Raw genomic sequence first — 17,753 nt, forward strand, 5'->3', positions numbered from 1 at the left:
AACTGAATTAGGCAGAGCCTGTTAAGATTATACATCATGTGCTAATGCCTAGAAAAACTGCAATAGAGAGTCTCGGGTAGAAACACAAATCAGGCCAACAGGAAAACAAGAACACAATCCCCGTCTGTGAGTCAGAGAAGAGAAGCACTGGAGGTTTTAATGATGTCAGTTTATGATCTGTGACAATTTCAGTTTGTGGTCCGTGACGATGGTTAGCCCTCGGGAAAAACACTCCGTCTTTGCTGTCCTGTCATTGGCCAGAGCACAGACTCAGTGGTTGAGGGTGTCATAATACCGTTTCCTGGTCATTGCCTTATTTCCCCTCCTGATGATCTAATTCAAAGTTCAGGGAGGAGATTAGGAGGGGAGAAGAGAAAAGATAGACGGGAACATGATGCTAACACACGCGTTGCGATATTCTGCTTCACTTTAGGCTGCATCTACTCACAGATTATACCACAGATACGAGCATTTGGAGGGCATATAACTTTTTAAAGTTCATCCAGGCTAAAACTAAAGTTTGTGTTGTAGATGCAAAGCTCCATAGACCGATGTTGCTTATGTCTGAGTCTGACTCTCCGACCATGACCTGCCTGAATTATTTGTGTGTGTGTGTGTGTGTGTGAGAGAGAGAGAGAGAGAGAGAGAGAGAGAGAGAGAGAGAGAGAGAGAGAGAGAGAGAGAGAGAGAGAGAGAGAGCAGGGTCTTAGTAAAATTCCTGAACTAAATGTTTTCATCATTCTATACTGTAATATTAGGAAAAGAGAACATGATGGGATTTATTTGGATGAAATTGCAGGAAGACACAGTAGACATGCATCACATGAAGGGAACACACACACAGCACACGCATTAAACCTTTATCCCTCGTGTGTTTGTTCAGTTCACAGCAATAAACATCATTAGTGATTTCTTTTATGTTTGTTCAAGATAATCATGATTTATTCTGCCCATATCTTGATTATAATGTATTTTTTAGCAAAAGCACATTTTGTCACAAAATGTCACAAAAAACCTAACAGAACTTTTATTGATAAATGTGATCTAGCTGGGGTAAATATTAAACATATGTGGTCTGCATTTTAACAGTATTTAAGTAGTTTAACATAAATTGTTTTGGCTGCATTGCTTTAAAACTCCACGTCCTCCAGACGTGTGAACACTATACAAGTAACAAAAAAAAGAGAATGTTTTTGTTTTGTTGATCCAGTATTTTAACTGACCAAGTGAAAGCTTATAGTTGGATTTACATTTTATTGCTTGCTGTTTTATTTGTACATTTGGGCTGGATTTTTATTAACACTGCATTTATATAATTTTTTGTTTGATTTTTTCTTCTTAGACCTTTACCTTCTTACTTCTTACATTTGTCTTGTACTTCAGCATCTTGAAAGTTATTACTTTCACTAACACTCATTTTCCTTCATATTTTCATTATTTTGTCTGTTTAAGTTCCAATGTTTTTTATTCTTGCTCTCAGTGATCTACATGGTTTCATTTTCACTAATGTCTATTCATTTTAAGTACATTTCTCATTATATCATGTTATGTCATATTTTATGAATGACATGTTTGTGTGATAGGCGTGATACAAATAAAATGTGACTGATTGAAGAGATCATTAAGGCAGGGACACTCAACCTCAAAGAGGCTTTCATTTCATCGATTCACCGGGGCATTGAAGCCTTTTACTAATTTCCTAAAGCGCATTCGCTTTTTTATTATTTTTTTTATTTGTTAATTTGGCGGACACAAATCAAAGCACTTGCGATTAGAGGGATGGCACAACAGTGGGTGTACGGCGTTAGTTTTGAATCCTTTTTGTTATTAAAACCGCGCTTGCGCTTTTCCGACCTCCTCTTATCGCAAAGGCAAGCACAACACTTCCTCACTTCAAGCAAGGTACGTTTTCTTAGCCTATATAGCACTTTCATATAGGGCGAACATGACCTGTTTCTAACACTGGGTTTACATCATAATTTGTTTGTTTGTTTGTTTGTTTGTTTAGGTGCTGCCATTCCTGCCATGTCGCCAGCTCACGTTTGGCTTTTACAAAGATGATAGGAGATAATCCGTTTGGATATTGCAGCAGCACCCCTAACCATACCTGTTGATGGAGGTTCAGTCTGTCCTCTTTCCCTAACTGCGCTGTTCTTTGCAGTCTATACTGGGTTAAAGTGTAGGGGTATGGCACTTATAGAGATATGTTTGGAGATATTTCTGGATCAGGAGGAGGAGAAGAGCAGAAGAAACAATATGAGACTTCTGAGGACAAATATATTGAAGCATCCCAACGTCATTCAGCCCATGTTGTCTTCTCTCAGTTAAACTGTTTTAAGTCCTCAGTTAAGTTGTTTTAAGTTCTCACCACACTAGGGAAGGTGAGATTCCTCTTTATAAGTAGGCCTGTCTTTGTTGCGAACCATATAACCACACATGAATTACCCTAATTTGACGAGAATCTCCTTTTTTCACACTTATTAAGATTCTATTCAGAATCCAAAATGAATGCTGGATGAATCCAGGATCAACCTGCCTTGTGTGCAGATTTCACAGTAAGAGTTTATGAAATGTTGAGCCACCTACATCCTGGAACATGCCACACAGTTTCTCCCCATCCTAACCAGTCCACACCTGCTCCTACTCTGCGCATTAGCATCAAGCATTGTTTCTGTTCACCAAGAACGAGACAAAGGTAAAGACCTTCACAAATTTCTTTCTTTACTCACACCTTATCCAAAAATCCAAAGCAACACATTTGATACATTTGCATGTTTTTTTGGATGGTTTTTTTGGGTCTTGTTTTGTTTTTTGGTTGTTTTTTTTCTCTGAAACTCAGTTCACATCAAAACACACCTAAACGTGTTGGATATATAATGCGACTGTTTAATCATATCAGCACTTTTTGCTGCTCTTCACTTTCTGGTAAAGCTTATATTGAAATGTTGACTCTCTTTTCCAAGCCCGACGTTCCATGTCTTCTTCATTTATGTTTCTATTTGGGTTCCTCCCTGCCACAGGTTTATGCATCCCACATTCAGGGTTCCCCGCCAGTGTCTTTGGGTCCCTCATCCTGTGTTTATACCATCCGTATTTCATTTAGTGTTTGCTGTAGTCTTTGTTGTAGCAATTGTTGTTTTTTGGCCTTATTCTCTGTTACTATGAGACTGTCTACTTACTGGCCTACCAATTATGGACTGTTATCAACTATTCATGCCCCAACAAAGATACCCCAAACAAATATTGTTGGATGCTCTGCTGTAAGAGTCCGGAAAGCAGCTCTGTGCCAAGCCAGACGCTGGGGTGCTTTTCTAGCCCAGATTGTCACTGCTGGAGATCAAACATTTCACATCAATTTTCAGCTCAACTTGACAGCCCCAAAATAATGCTGAAGCCTGCAGCAAAACAGTTTAAATCTTGGGTGATAAATCAGTCTTTTATTAAAAAGAAAACTGCAGTAGGGATTGCATAATCCATTTAACATGGTAGCAATGATGGTTAATATACTATATAAAAAGAGCCATATATATACTATGAGCATGGCAAAGCCTATATATATATATAGAACGTTAAAATGCATTTGGGGTGCGTTTTTGGGTGGTATTATAGATTTGGTGCCATCGTCATCACTCACCGCAGCAATCTCAGACATTAGTCCACAACATTTGGGTGATATAAAGTAAGCACGAGACTACATTAAGTAAATATAACGGTATAGAGATGAATATATGTCCACGCCCTCGCCTTAAAATATGGACAATTAAAAAGAAGGCTTATCCACATGTACTGTAGACCTCTGCGGAGACCTGTCTGCTAACTGATCAGACGGCCCTTCACATTATGACAACTATGCTAAATGGAACAGGTAGTAAAAGCAAATCTACAGTTAGATAACTCCCAGCTGACGCTGATGCACACCGACTTTACCAGACTACTTTTACACCGTCCTCGAATGACAAGTTAGGCTATATGCTTCTGAATATATCTGAATCTATAAGTTATAGTAACTTTTTAGACCAGTACTTGCACATGCAAAACGTGCACTGAAATAACATTTACACAAATATGCCGACTTTCTATTTAATAGCCACTAAACTCAAGCTAAATCTCACCTTTAATTGTAGACATCCACATGAGGAGAAAGACCACTCTTAAAATTATATTCAAACCTAAGTGTGTCTCGGCGTATTTTGTCGAATTCACGGATGCCATGTCGGAAGCGCCCAGGCTGGCGCGTGCTCTTAGCGCGTGGTCAAAACGCAATGTTCAAAACATTTGCAACATTTTGTGCGTGGACGTGCAACAAGAACCATGACTATTTCTGTTTGCCAAGATGAAGTTGTCCCGAGTTGACTGACCGATGTCGCCAGCCAAAGCAAGCGCACGGTAACGTGCCACTGCTGGTGGCCAAGGCGTCTGGCCGGGTTGCCTGGCTCATCCGGCACTTTACCATGAACATCATTCAGTCATCGGCTACGAGCGAGTGAGTCCCGCGCTGGAAGACTCGGTGCTGCTGCCTATGTAATGGGTTACAGAAAAACCTGAACCGAGATGAACTCGCCTAATTTAGATGCGTTTTATCGTTCATAAGGCTGCAGTAGATTTATGAGCTATTCTTAGATGAAGCGTGCTTAGTGGCGTTGTTGTACGTGTCTGTGACTTGTGTATAGGATTTTACAAAATTATTTTGAATTAATCAATTAATTGATTTATTTTTTGGAAGAGCGGTTGACTCATCTTGCAGAGACCACTCCAGCGTTTACCGAGTTTTGTGTTATTCGCGGAACCTCTCAGTGGTATTTCTGATTCAAAAGTAAATTAATTTTATTCCGAAAGGTCGGTATTATTGTTGAAAGACAAATTATTCTCTATAACTAAATTTTAGTGTAGAATTTCTATCTGTAGCTTATATTTACAGGTTGTGTTAAAAACAGTGAGACTATGTTGTTATTTGAGATCAGGGCAGTGTTGGAAAAAAAATTGCATTCAAAGTCGTAGTGTTTACATTTTGTGAAAGTTACTGGGTTCAAATTAATCATTGTGACCACAATTATTCAACACGGATGGACAATGCTGGTACTTTCTAACAACACAGCATGCCTGTTCACATTAAATCGCAAGCTTCGATCTCTGAGTCTATGTCCAGTCTCAGCACCCAGAGTTGGCCTTCAAACACACAGTGACCTAAAGCACCCCAAACACACTTCCTCTCCACCTAGCTCTCAGTACTGACATCAATAAGATTCCCACGGCAAGAGTGAGTCGTCTGTCCTTATTTGGAGCAGGTTTACTTTGAGACTTTGGCTCTTCAGGAGATCTGATGAATATTTGAACAGGAATGACTTCTATTGTAATGAATTATTAAAGGCGATCCATCCTAATTAAGGTGTGCCTGATCGGTGCATAGTAGAGTCACCAAAGAGCCACTCTGTTTGGGACATCAGTGCGCTCTTTGGAGTCATACCCTGAAGGCCTATGCCAATGGATACTGGCCTTCCGTTTGGGGTTTTTTAATGTGCAGGTATTTTTCAAAAAGCTGCTTTTTTTTTTTTTTTAACTTTGGGCTAGGGGTTAGCAGAATAATGTAGAACAGTTGCATTCTTGAACAGGTGTACTTCAAACTCTATAATTAAGGCATGCCATGATTTTAATGATGAAGAATATATTAGAGATCAAGGGTACCAGGATGTGTGTGTAGTTGCACCAAACACTAGCAGGAGTACTGATTACTAACTACATTTACTTATACTCCTTGTACTTAAGTAAAAGGCAGAGGAAATTTTGCTTAAAAATATTTTCAACTTCTTAACTTTGCCCTCCTGCATGGACCAGTCTGTCATGGTACAGCCCCTCCTCCCAATTTCTCCCTGTGTGTGTGTGTGTGTTTGTCCATTCCTGCTCCTCATTGTGTATTGTTAGTGTGCAAGTATATAAGTCTTTTGTTTAAGTGTGAATATTGTCAGTGTTTAATCGTACATGTGCCGCATCCTGCTCTGCCTCCCCGCGATACAGTCTGCAGTGGACTATGTTCCCCAGAATCCTCTGGGACAATCCCAATTACAGGAGTTCTGAAATCACCTTCTCATAATTCTCCGCTGTACTTAAATAAAGTCCGCTGTTATAGAGTTCATGCATCATACATAGTGGCGCAGCCTGCCTGGCTGCCTTTGGAACTGTCTGTCTTGACTTTGCTTATTTAAGTTCACAAGCAAATGCCACAAAATACAGACGCTGGCACTCCACCTTACAGCACAATGGCCAGAAACTGGCCAGTTTTACAGGGTCAAAACATACATGCAGGAAATGCTAATAGTGGTATTACTGACTGGGCAGAGCATGGATGACAACACATATCTGGTCACGTTTACAGGTTTCAGACTTCAGGCAGCTACTGGTTGCAGAGACACTGGACACAAGTACTAAAGATGATGGTTTTGCCAATTATAACAATGGAAGCACATGAGCTGAAAAGGGATCGCTATACGATACCGCCACACAAACAGTGTGGTGCCTTCAGAGGAAAGCTGACATTATGAACTTTAATAACCCCACATTCATTGATCAACTACAAATGGAATGTGCATAGTGCCAAAGTGCACACAAAACAATGAACGAGCTTCTTCCCCACAGGCCATTCGGGCCTGAATCAAGGCAACTGATAAACTGAGGGACCCACCACCACCACGTGACTGTAAATCTACATACACATACATCCATATATACATTGTACATTGTGTATATATATACATATTATACATATATTGTACATGCATTGTTATATATATATATGTATATATTTTTTGTGTAATATATATATCCTTATGCAACCCGTTTCTTTCCTCAGTTTTGGACAGAGCACTCACAAAACCATTTCACTGCGAGTTATACTGTGTATGACTGTGTATGTGACAAATAAACCAAACTTGAAACAAGCTATTTATGAGCTGATATTTTATAAGCATACAGGTACACACTGTAATTCCTTTGCCACCTTCTACTGTGGTCATATCTGCTCAGTTTCTGACCGCAGGACTACTGGGGATGGGTTATCTGAGTGGAGGGCTATTCTCAATACAGTGTTAACACTGACAATAGTTTTGTTGGTATCCCACAGGGTTTTTTATGTGTCAGTGTCACTGCTGGGTTCAGAGTGGTCTCAAAAATATGCGGTCAGCAGCAGTCCTGTGGTCATATACTGGCATATGCTGTATGGCAGTTGTATTAAACCCACAGTCCTTTGGGGCCTGGTCCTTTACTGAGAAGTCATGTGCGATGGCAAAGTGGAAAACCAGTTCAATCCACTTTCAGTAATTACAAAATCCAAGACTGAAATTGGATTTCAGATTTAAATAACCCTGGTGTAAGGGCTATACATTCTGCTGTGTATTTGTGTGTGTGTGTGTGTGTGTGTATGGAACTCAAAATCTTGTTTTGCAGAGGAGATGCTGGGTTGCACAACACATTCAGTAACAGCAGGTCTACAACTCTGAACATGAGAAACCACACAGTTCTGTTATAATTCTTAACCACGGGGCATGGGTTAATGATGTTCCTGTATGGAAACCCATTTATATCTTAGGTGTATTCCTTACCATTAGTAGGTCATCAGGTCTTTCATGAAGACATAACAGTTACACTGCGCAATCAGAGATTTTACTAATAAAAAAATGCATGAGCGTTCCAGAATGGTCAGGAATCACAAGTATCACAACATAAACGAGAGAAATTGAGTAATATGATAATTAACCAATTAAGGAATGGAACCTGTCACATTCTTGAATGAGCTATGGTCTGACTAATATTTGCAAGAACACTCTGGCTTACAATTTAACTAATCTCCCTGACACATCAATAAGCAGTCTATTACAGGGCAATACTTTATCGCTTCACTATTATTTTCAAACATTTAAAAAATATATATTATAAAATGAGTAATAGGTTATTGCAGAACTCCTCAAGGCTAGAGCAAACTATGGACCTTTCCCTAGAACAGTTGTTTAAGCTTTGTGTTAACAAATTTCACTGCTAATAGCAATCCTCGTGCACATAATGGTTATTTACAAGCAGGTGTAATCTTTATCCACACAAATAAATGAGTGGTATGACTAAAACCCAGTTTGTCAACAGAATATGGGGGGTGTCTAGATGCATTTTTTGTTGTTGTTGTTGTTGGTTGTCTCTCTGGGTTTTATGAGCTTTTTGTTGTCCGCTAAGCGAACTATTTACTGAACCCAGATAGAAGATACAGACTCATTGCAGAACTTTTACTGTTTGATCCGAATTTGCACCTCTGGCTTTGTGTTTGGGTATAAAAAAAAAGGCACAAATAATAATAGCATACAGTCATCTGCTGACCTGGTGTATAATAAACAGACTTTTAACACTTTTTCCACTCAAGTGTTATCCTCACCTGAAGACTTAGGCACACTAGTGCATTTCCAACTGACAAATTAATTGGATGTTGACATTCCACCCCACCCTCCCCCGTCCTATTGTGGATGCTCAGCTTCTGATCACAGGGCTAGTTTGCTTGATACCTTTGGGTAGGGGCCAATTTGCAACCCGGCAGACACTGACATGTTTTCAAAACCCCAGGAACACACCTGTGCCATAAAATGCGTACCAGTACAGCATCCACAACCATGCCTCTCCACTACCCTGACAACATAGTCTGCACAATGGACCAAGAGTACTCAAGAGCTTGACTGCAAAGTAGGTTATATGTATGAGGGTGTAGTAAACATATTTAAAGGGCACCTTTAAAAAAAAACCAAAGACTTACCTATCAACCACAATAAAATATTTAAATTCTAAAAAATATAAACATTAGTCCTTAGCGAGTGTAGAAAAGAAAAGATCCGTTTACATTCTGTGCACAATTTATTAGGCAAGAGTGGTGTGTTTGGACTATTATTTTTTACGCATATTTTCCAATTTCAAGCTGTATAAATTTGAATTCTTATTGGATTTAATCACATCAGGTGATGTGTATTTGTGTAATGAGGGAGGGTGTGGCCTAAAGAGATCAACACCCTATATCTAGGGGTGCATAATTATTAGGCAGATTCTTTTACTCAGGCAAAATGGACCAAAAAATACTCTGAAAAGTCAGAAATTGTAAAAAAAAAAAAAAAAAGTTACTTTTTTGCAGCACTCTTAAAATTGCTAGATATTGGGGCATGATCACAGAAACATCAAATGTTCTGTTGCAAATAGTCACAAGAAACATGTTGAGAAAAAAAGACAATTTAAATGCCAAAGATTTGAGAAGAATCAAACGTGAAGCGACCAGGAACCCATTATCCTCCAGTGCTGTCATATTCCAGAACTGCAACCTACATGGAGTGTCCAGAAATACAAGCTGTTCAGTACTCAGACATGGCCAAGGTAAGGAAGACTGAAACCTGACCATCACTAACAAGATGCATAAGGTGTGAAACATTAAGACTGAGCCAAGAAATATCTGAAGACAGATTTTTCAAAGGTTTTATGGACCGATGAGACAAGAGTGACTGTTGACAGACCAGATGGATGGACGGGCCTGTGGCTGGATCAGTAATGGGCACAGAGCTCCACTTCAAGTCAGATACCAGCAGGGTAGAGGTGGGGTACTGCTGTGGGCTGGTATTACTAAAGATGAGCTAGTTGGACCTTTTCGGGTTGAAGATGGACTCAAAATCAACTCCCAGTTTTTAGAAGACAGTGGTACAGGAAAAAGTCTGCATCTGTCATGACCTTGATTTTTATGCAGGGCAATGCTCCTTTGCATGTATCGAAGTTCTCCACTGTGAGGCTAGCCAGTAAAGGCCTTAAAGATGAAAGAATAATGAAATGGCCCCCTTCCTCACCTGACTTAAACCCTACTGAGAACTTGTGGGCTCTTAACAGGTGTTTTACAGTGAGGCTGCGGTTGCTGCTGCACAAAACGTTGATCGTCAACAGATTAAGAAACTGACAGACTCCTTGAAGGCTTATGACTGTCAAATGTTTATTTGTAAATTTTGAGTTATTCTTCTCACTTTAACAGATGAAAATAAACAAGTTGGGAAATGGTAAAATATAGTTGCATAATTCTGCACAAGATTAGCTGCCCAATAATTATGCACACACAGATATTCTCCTAAGAAAACCAAAACCTCACTTTTACTTTTTTGAATATTCAGATTTGAGGTTTAACATTTTGGATTGATCAAGAGCACTATTGTTCAATAATGAAATGAATCCTCAAAAATTCAGCTTGCCTAATAATTGTGCACAGTGTATAAGGATTTGGAAAATTTTACACTGTTCACAGAGTCCTTGAGAAATAAAATGCTGTGTTGGATGAGACGTTGATATCAGGTGGGCCTGAGTGGCCCTAGATGACTGCAGTAACGGAAATGGATCCAAAATTGGTATGCACAGAAATCAGCTTTGGATGGAAGATACAAACAGCCATGGTATTTATATGGGGGCATGACTATTTGAATGTGCTACTCTTTTCCCATAATGAGCACTGACAGCTCAAAATAAGTGTAGACCCTGGCTGTACTAACAGAACCTATCATTAAAACCTGGTGAAGAATGAACAAAAAACAGGTGTTACAAGGTGTCAGGAGGTAAGGTGACAAAACAGCACTTTTTCAAACCAAAACTCCATTTGAAGAGCACATGGTTGTACATGGTAACATTTACTGTCCTGTTTTTCCTGACCTCTATTTCCCCAGGACGTCATGTCCCACTTTATGTGCACACATTAGTCTAGTAATTCTTAGAGTTAATTATTTTAATTTCAGTAATTACAATTACAGTAATTTTAGAGTCAATTAAAAATCACCCAGTGGAGAAATAAACTCCATCTTGGTCTGGAAAAAAAATCTCTATAAAACCCTCCACAAAGCCACGTGTCCCATGCTGATCTCTGTGAATAGATGCGCACCTGTCGACTAGTGTATGACATGAAAGCACCAGATTTATGGCACACACACACACACACACACACACACACACACACACACACAAGCCCATGAAGGGGACTTGTGCCTTCACAACACAAATAAGAGCACACAAATCGTTAATCAATAGTGGAACATTTATCATTAATATAATGCACAGCATAGGAGAAATAAAAGATGCTCAAAAGAACCCAAAGATCATTTTCACAAGGAATGGACAAAGATGCCTCATAAATACTTCTCGCAGTTTTCAAACGTACATCAGATGAAACATGCCACTCTCAGTCAACGTAAACAGAAAAAAACATTACTAACATGGACCAACCATCGCTTGTTTGTGCCTTCTAAGTGTTCATGTCTGTGCAATGTCACAGACTGATCATGGACCAGTCTGAGCAGGTTCTTTCTCTCTCTCTCTTACACACACACACACACACACACACACACACACACACACACACACACACACTTGCTATAGCTCCTCCCTAGTGGTTTTGCTGGAAACATCCACATCGTCCTTCAGCCACTGGTGGAATACTGCAATGGGGTCAATATTCCAGTGTTTGTGGAAAGAAATGGGAGTCTGGTGGGCAAGAAAGTCTCTGGCGTAATCTTCTGGCCGTGCCTGAAAAACACAGAATGACAATAGAAGAACACACTCAGAATGACCAGAGTACAAAGTTATTTCTATAGTGCATCACTTCTTACTCGCACAAATCGTCACAATCATTTCGTAGAGGTATCTCTGTATAGAGGTTTCTCTATTGGTCGATTTATTGGAATCATTTTCTTTTTACATTTTCTTAGAAACTGACAACATTTAATTTCTTTTTAACTGAATATCAGTGACATGTTTGACAGACCTGCCCAAAGAGAGTCATTACTGTCAAAAAGAAAATCCTTCACTGAACCACTGAAAAACAACAAGTGGTGATACTATGACTGACAATACTGTTTGTCAACAATATGTTTGTGAATCCAAATCTAAATTGTAAATAATCCAGTGTTTACAGTTTAGTCTATTTGTTTAGCAAACAATACATGTTTAGACAGGCTCTCATCGACACTTGCACTCAACCAGATCATGAGCGTGAGAGCCATTTTACTGGCTCGTGTTTGATAGTACCAGTGAAGTGTGTGTGTGTGTGTGTGTGTGTGTATGTGTGTGTGTTGTCAGTGTTAGTGGTCTGCTTGTCTAAAAAGCATTTGGGGGAATGGTCTTCTAGACAAAAAAACAATAAAAAACATTCACTATGATGATGTGACTCTATAAAAAACTTTTTTGAGCCTCTAGTGTACAAAAATGATGATTCTATCTGCTCAAACCCAGCATGAACTAACTTTACTTCCACTCTTCTACCTGCACCGACCAGTAATTTCATGCCTCATTTTCTCTTTCTTTTGTAAAGACGGATTGTAAACCTACAATACCAGAGTGACACATTGATGTTTGTACCTCAATACTTTTCCTCAAATTGGTCTTCATTTTTTATAACAACAATAAACCATTATTACTATTAATTAAAATATAATAATAGTTATTATATAATCATATTTATAATTATAATATAGTATTATATTACTATACACTCAGTAATCATTTTATTAGCTACACCTACTCTATAACTCTACCCAACTATCTGACGTGTGTAACAGTCAACAGTAATCTGTAATCCACTACTTCTGGCACTACTATAGTCTGTTACAGTCCGCAGACTGATTGTCCTGGTCTTAACTGACTGTCCTGGTCCAGTCTACATCTTGCTGGCAGCTTTTGGCCTCTTTTAATGAATGGCTTGATGACCTGGTTTTGACCAAAAGACCAATATACATTTGACCAATATACATTTATACAGTAAATGCTGTTATTCATTATCTATTAATTCTGCTTACAGTCTAAACGGATTCATATGCATGTATATACAGATGTGCAAAATATCGAAAACATCACAAAATGTTAGAACCATGCACAAAAGAATTGGAAACCTACAGGTAGCGCTGTAGAGTGGGTGCACCTAATATATCTACGTATTCTGTGCATGCACTGAAAACTGCAGGAGAGAAGACTGTGCCATCGGACGTTCTGTTGCTTCTAAAATGGCAGTTCTCTCTTGATTTTAGCAATTCATTTACCGCTGATGTCCTTCTGCAGCATCTCCGACAACTCTGCTGTTACTGGCCTACCAGCAGGAGCAGGAGAATTCTAAGGATGTATTTGGGAATGAATGGGGCCTGCATGTGTTTCCAGAAACATACAGCGTGAGTGAGAGGGACACCCCGACTCCCAAACCTATGAGACAAACGGCCTGAGGCTGGAGCTGCCAGGAACTGCACACAAACATGCAGAAGAAATCGAAATAGGTTTCATTGTCGTGTGAATGGCAGAGATACTCTATAACTACGCACCTTCAGTTAAAACCATTTCAGCAGGAAGAGACAGCCTCAAAGCGCCTGGACTCGATAAGCTCTAGGAAAGGATTTTTTTGTCCCGGCTCCCACAGATCAAACAGCTCTGCCAGACCTGGTAGCATCCCCACCGCAGACTTTAATAAATGACAGTCCCCATCCCGGTAACGAACCACAGGCGCAGCATGTCTTACATACAGCATGGCGCCTGTAACCCAGAACAGTAATCCCTGCCAATATTCCCTGAACCCCCGCGATCCCGGACTGTCGGATCCGGTCTGCGGGGGGAATGATGAAAGTTGGAACAAATGAATCATCTTCTGACATTCCGGCAAATCATCTTGGCAACTGCAGGAACTGTTAAATGGTGCCTACCACTGAAGAGAGAACAGACAGCTTTGCCTCAAACAGGCCCGATTCGTCTGGAATGCAGAGTCATGAGCCCTGCAGGCAGTCGATACCACTTATAAAGATGGCATATTTTCCTATGACATGCCTAAAATATTTTGACATTAACACGAGGTATTGCGGGCAACAGATATCATACAATAGGAATACTGGCTGGAATTGCTAAATACTATTCCCACTGGCTTCTATTAAATGCACCACAATTTGTTAATGAAACAAAAATCATGTTTACATGATTCAGCAGCACTGTATCTAACAACGTGTGTGAGTGTTTGCTGTCCAGGAGCCTCTGAGCCGGTTTGCAAGCTGGACAGGGCACACGGCAGAGGAAAGAAGTGACTGGTGTGTGTGTGTGTGTGTGTGTGTGTGTGTGTGTGTGTGTGTGTGTGTGTGTGTGTGTGTGTGTGTGTGTGTGTGTGTGTGTGTGTGTGTGGTGTGTGTGTGTGTGTGTGTGTGCGCGTGCTTACGTTTACCTGGTGGAACAGGGGGCTGTGTGTCACAGGCAGACGCAGGGCGCTGAGACACATACCCACCACCATGTCATCGGGAGCGTCATCGCTGTAGCACTTGCAGCCGCTGGCCAGAAGCCGAAGCACTGCCTCCCTACTGAACACCATCCTGTGGAGCATGTGATGAGTCAGCCATGACCAAAGATAACACCCCGTGATCCACCCATCGAACGCGGCCGTGCGGGCTGATAACTGTAATGCTTTGCTGCTTTTAAATTAGCATTACAGTCGTCCAATTCAACAGACGTCGCATTTGCTGCCTGGCTGTGTTTACTTACGCCTTCTGCTATTAGTTATAACACACACACGAAGGTGAAGTGACGGTGGGACTGGGTTTAATGATTGTATGATTGGCTCCTTGAGTTTGGGGATTAGTCTTAATCTGAGCATGACTAAGACCTGAAATTTGGAGGCATGTCTCGTACTCTGCTCCTCAGGCAAGGGTGCACCCTCTGAAGGGCTTAGCTAATCACACTGTCTAATCTTTGGCTCCGGGATTTGACATCCCTATCACACTTTGTCGGTTATGGTCAGTGTCTTACTGTTTTATCCCATGTGACGGTTCATTTGAAGGGCTGCTCTAAAATCCAAACCCACTGTGGCTACTAAGTTTGACAGCAAGCTCTAGCCACTTAACCCCTTTGCTGATATACAATGTTAATGCCATGTTCCGCTAATTCTGCACATGACAACCCAGGTGCCCATATATATAGAGACAGACAGCTACATCTTTTTGCCTTTTTAAAAAACTTATTTCTGCAGTAGGATTCTCACACTAAACTGATGTTATAGAGAGACAAATGAAGGACAGTTGGGTGTCTCTGTGGGTGTGTAGAAGGACATGGATGTGAGTGTGAGCAGGTAAAAAGGGACCAAGGAGACTTAAGGGTGTGTGTGTGTGTGTGTGTGTGTGTGTGTGTGTGTGTGTGTGTGTGTGGGTGGATGTGTGTGTGGATTTATGAAGGCTCAGAAGGGAGGTTACAAAGCCGTCCGATGCTTGGGTGTGTGTGATGAGAACTTGTGAACACTTGTTAAGAGCTGCCAGGAGATGATGTGACAACATTTTTTCAAACCAAAACAGGTTCTTTTTTTTTCTTTTTTTTTAAAGTGTTAATAGTTGCCTTTCTGTTTTTACTCTGACCTCTGAGTGCCCTGGTCATATCACACAGATGATAACTGGTAGCTCTCAAGACGTCATCTGGCTCAAAGCAGAACATGAGCATCACCTCCAGTGTAAGGTTGTAAAAGGTGCTATATAAATACAACTGAGCTGAGTCTCCCTGAGGCATGGTCTGGTGTCTCTCCCTCCTTATACACAGGCTCTTGGTGAGGGTTCCCTCTAGCAAGTGTTTTTCTTTCCTCTTCTTCCTCTCCGTTCTCTCTTCTCCTCCCAGTCCTCCCCCCAGAGCCATTCTCACAGAGCTCAGGAGCTGTTCCGGAATCAATAGTTCCCTGAGGAACATTTTGTATTGTATGATTAGTCCACGGGCACTCACCCCCCTCCCCCGGTGATGTAGCTGTAGCCTCCTTGGCTCAGGCCGTAACCATAGCGCTCCCCCAGACACACTGGCTCCCTGGGGTTGTAACAGCTGAGCAGGGCCTGCAGTCGGGGAAGGCTGGGGGAATAAACCGCACATGCTTATGCATAGGTTGTGCGCGCACATGCACAAAATACACCATCCAGAAAACCCCACAGGCCAGATGCATACTTAAAGCGACGCAAGTAGCATACACAACACAGAGAAAACAGCACAAACACATATGCACACACAGAACCAGAAACAATTTGGCTGAAATATCGATTAGAAGAAAGACTAAGATCTGCGTCCTTCACCCTTACCTTATAAGCGTATCATCGTCCACAATAAGCAGCCAGTCGGTTGTTGGCACAGCATCACTTACATATCTGCTCAGGATGGCAAAGGTTTTTCCACAGTGGCCTGTACAAGAAAATAAGACACCTGAACTTGACTAGCACTGGGACTGGGTGGAGGTCACTGCTATGTGCCCATGACTCTGATTATAGCCAGAGCATGCGATGTCGCTTCAGCACTGGTTAGACAAATTGCATGACCCTGAATTAATTTGGGATGCTTTCATCGTCATTGTCTTCCATGAAACGGCTGGCTGCCCTAATCTACCTCTGCAGCCTGTTCTGTCCTCCCAGTACAGCTTCACACTCTGATGAAAATTAGGGGTCATACTGACTGCACAGACCATGTTAGCTATGGGCCACAGTCCCACTGTTATATTTATTCTGCATGAGACAAAGGTGGTTATAAAAGAAAAAAGAAAAAAACTGCTTGTGTTGGTGGTGTGGAACGAGAGCTGCTATAGAGACTGAACTGGTGTTTGTGTGCGTGTGTGTGTGTGTGTGTGTGAGTTCATGCCTCTGTTGTCTGCTTTGGCAGGGAGAGCAGGAGCCTCAACACATAATCAAAGAGGATTTTGTGAGCAACTTGGTGAGGTTTCTCTTGAGCCACTCAGCTCCTGGGGCAGTGAGTTTTCCACAACAGCCTCTCCACTGGGAAGAGCTGACACAGGTAGAACAAGTACCCTGGCTGCTGACTTACACACATTCCCAGAAAAGTGCGAAAATGACCAGTGTATATGTTTTGCTTAAAAGAACAGAGGTGAGCTGTGGTCTGCAGTAAAGAAGAGTTGCAGAAACACTCTGGTACTTGCTGATGATGTAGGCAATAAGTAAACAACACAACTGATTTCCCAATATCCACCGTGTCGCGCTACAAAAATCACGTTCAAACCATTCCGCTGGACTTCCAGTGGAAAACACTGCATACTTTACATGATGGTTCATGAGTCTATACTGAGCATCTGAATGGCTGTGAAGGTCAAGCCTCTAGTACAGTTTGGAGCTGACAGTTTTTTAGGTAACCTCTTCTGGCTTTATGACCATCGGACTAAGTGCCAACCAGGAGAGAGGAAGTAGAGAGCTAGCCTAGACCATTACCTTTACCTTTTCAAAGCCGTCCACAATTATCCCAGAGGGGAAGAAGGGTAGAGTGCAGTTTCTCGACTTGAAACCAGGCACTAGACCCACATCAGAATGCACCACGAACTTCCGCACAGTGACCGCCTCTAGCGGAAGTGATGAATTTGCCCTCAGTACCTTCTCAGAAAGGCCATACTAATGGAGATGGCAGGGCAGGATGATATCTCACCTCTTGAGATTACTGCCGATCAGGCCGGGAAACTTGCTACACCAGGATGTCAATAAGCGGGCGTCTTCATGCAGTCTACGGCGCCTGGGCCCATGTAGTTTGACAAGCATGGCTGCTTCTCTAGGAAAGGCATCGTCCATGGACACTTAGTGACTGCTTTTACTGTAGTGGTCGTGTGTAATAAAAGATTTTTTATGCCCACAAAAGAGTCAGACAGTCATAAATCACTATATGGGCCAACCATTTAAAGTTATTACTGATTCAATAATTTGAGTGATAGGAAAGTCCAAGTTTTTGGAATGGTGTAAGTGACA

The 17,753-nt window shown here is 41.2% G+C and overlaps 1 protein-coding gene across 1 annotated transcript in view; it reads right to left on the reverse strand.

Annotated features, from left to right (window-relative positions):
* Window positions 1–11,053: 11,053 nt before the first annotated feature.
* Window positions 11,054–17,753, reverse strand: part of b3glcta (beta 3-glucosyltransferase a) — a 50,359-nt gene continuing 43,659 nt past the window's right edge. The window contains exons 12-15 of the mRNA XM_027028852.2: window positions 16,098–16,197; window positions 15,754–15,873; window positions 14,222–14,366; window positions 11,054–11,559 (exon numbers count right to left, since the gene is read on the reverse strand). Coding sequence (XP_026884653.2) covers window positions 11,407–11,559; window positions 14,222–14,366; window positions 15,754–15,873; window positions 16,098–16,197 — 518 coding nt within the window. The 3' untranslated portion in view covers window positions 11,054–11,406. The remainder of the gene's footprint in view (window positions 11,560–14,221; window positions 14,367–15,753; window positions 15,874–16,097; window positions 16,198–17,753) is intronic.

This window comes from Electrophorus electricus, chromosome 15 (assembly GCF_013358815.1).
Source record: "Electrophorus electricus isolate fEleEle1 chromosome 15, fEleEle1.pri, whole genome shotgun sequence".
NCBI classification, from domain to species: Eukaryota; Metazoa; Chordata; class Actinopteri; order Gymnotiformes; family Gymnotidae; genus Electrophorus; species Electrophorus electricus.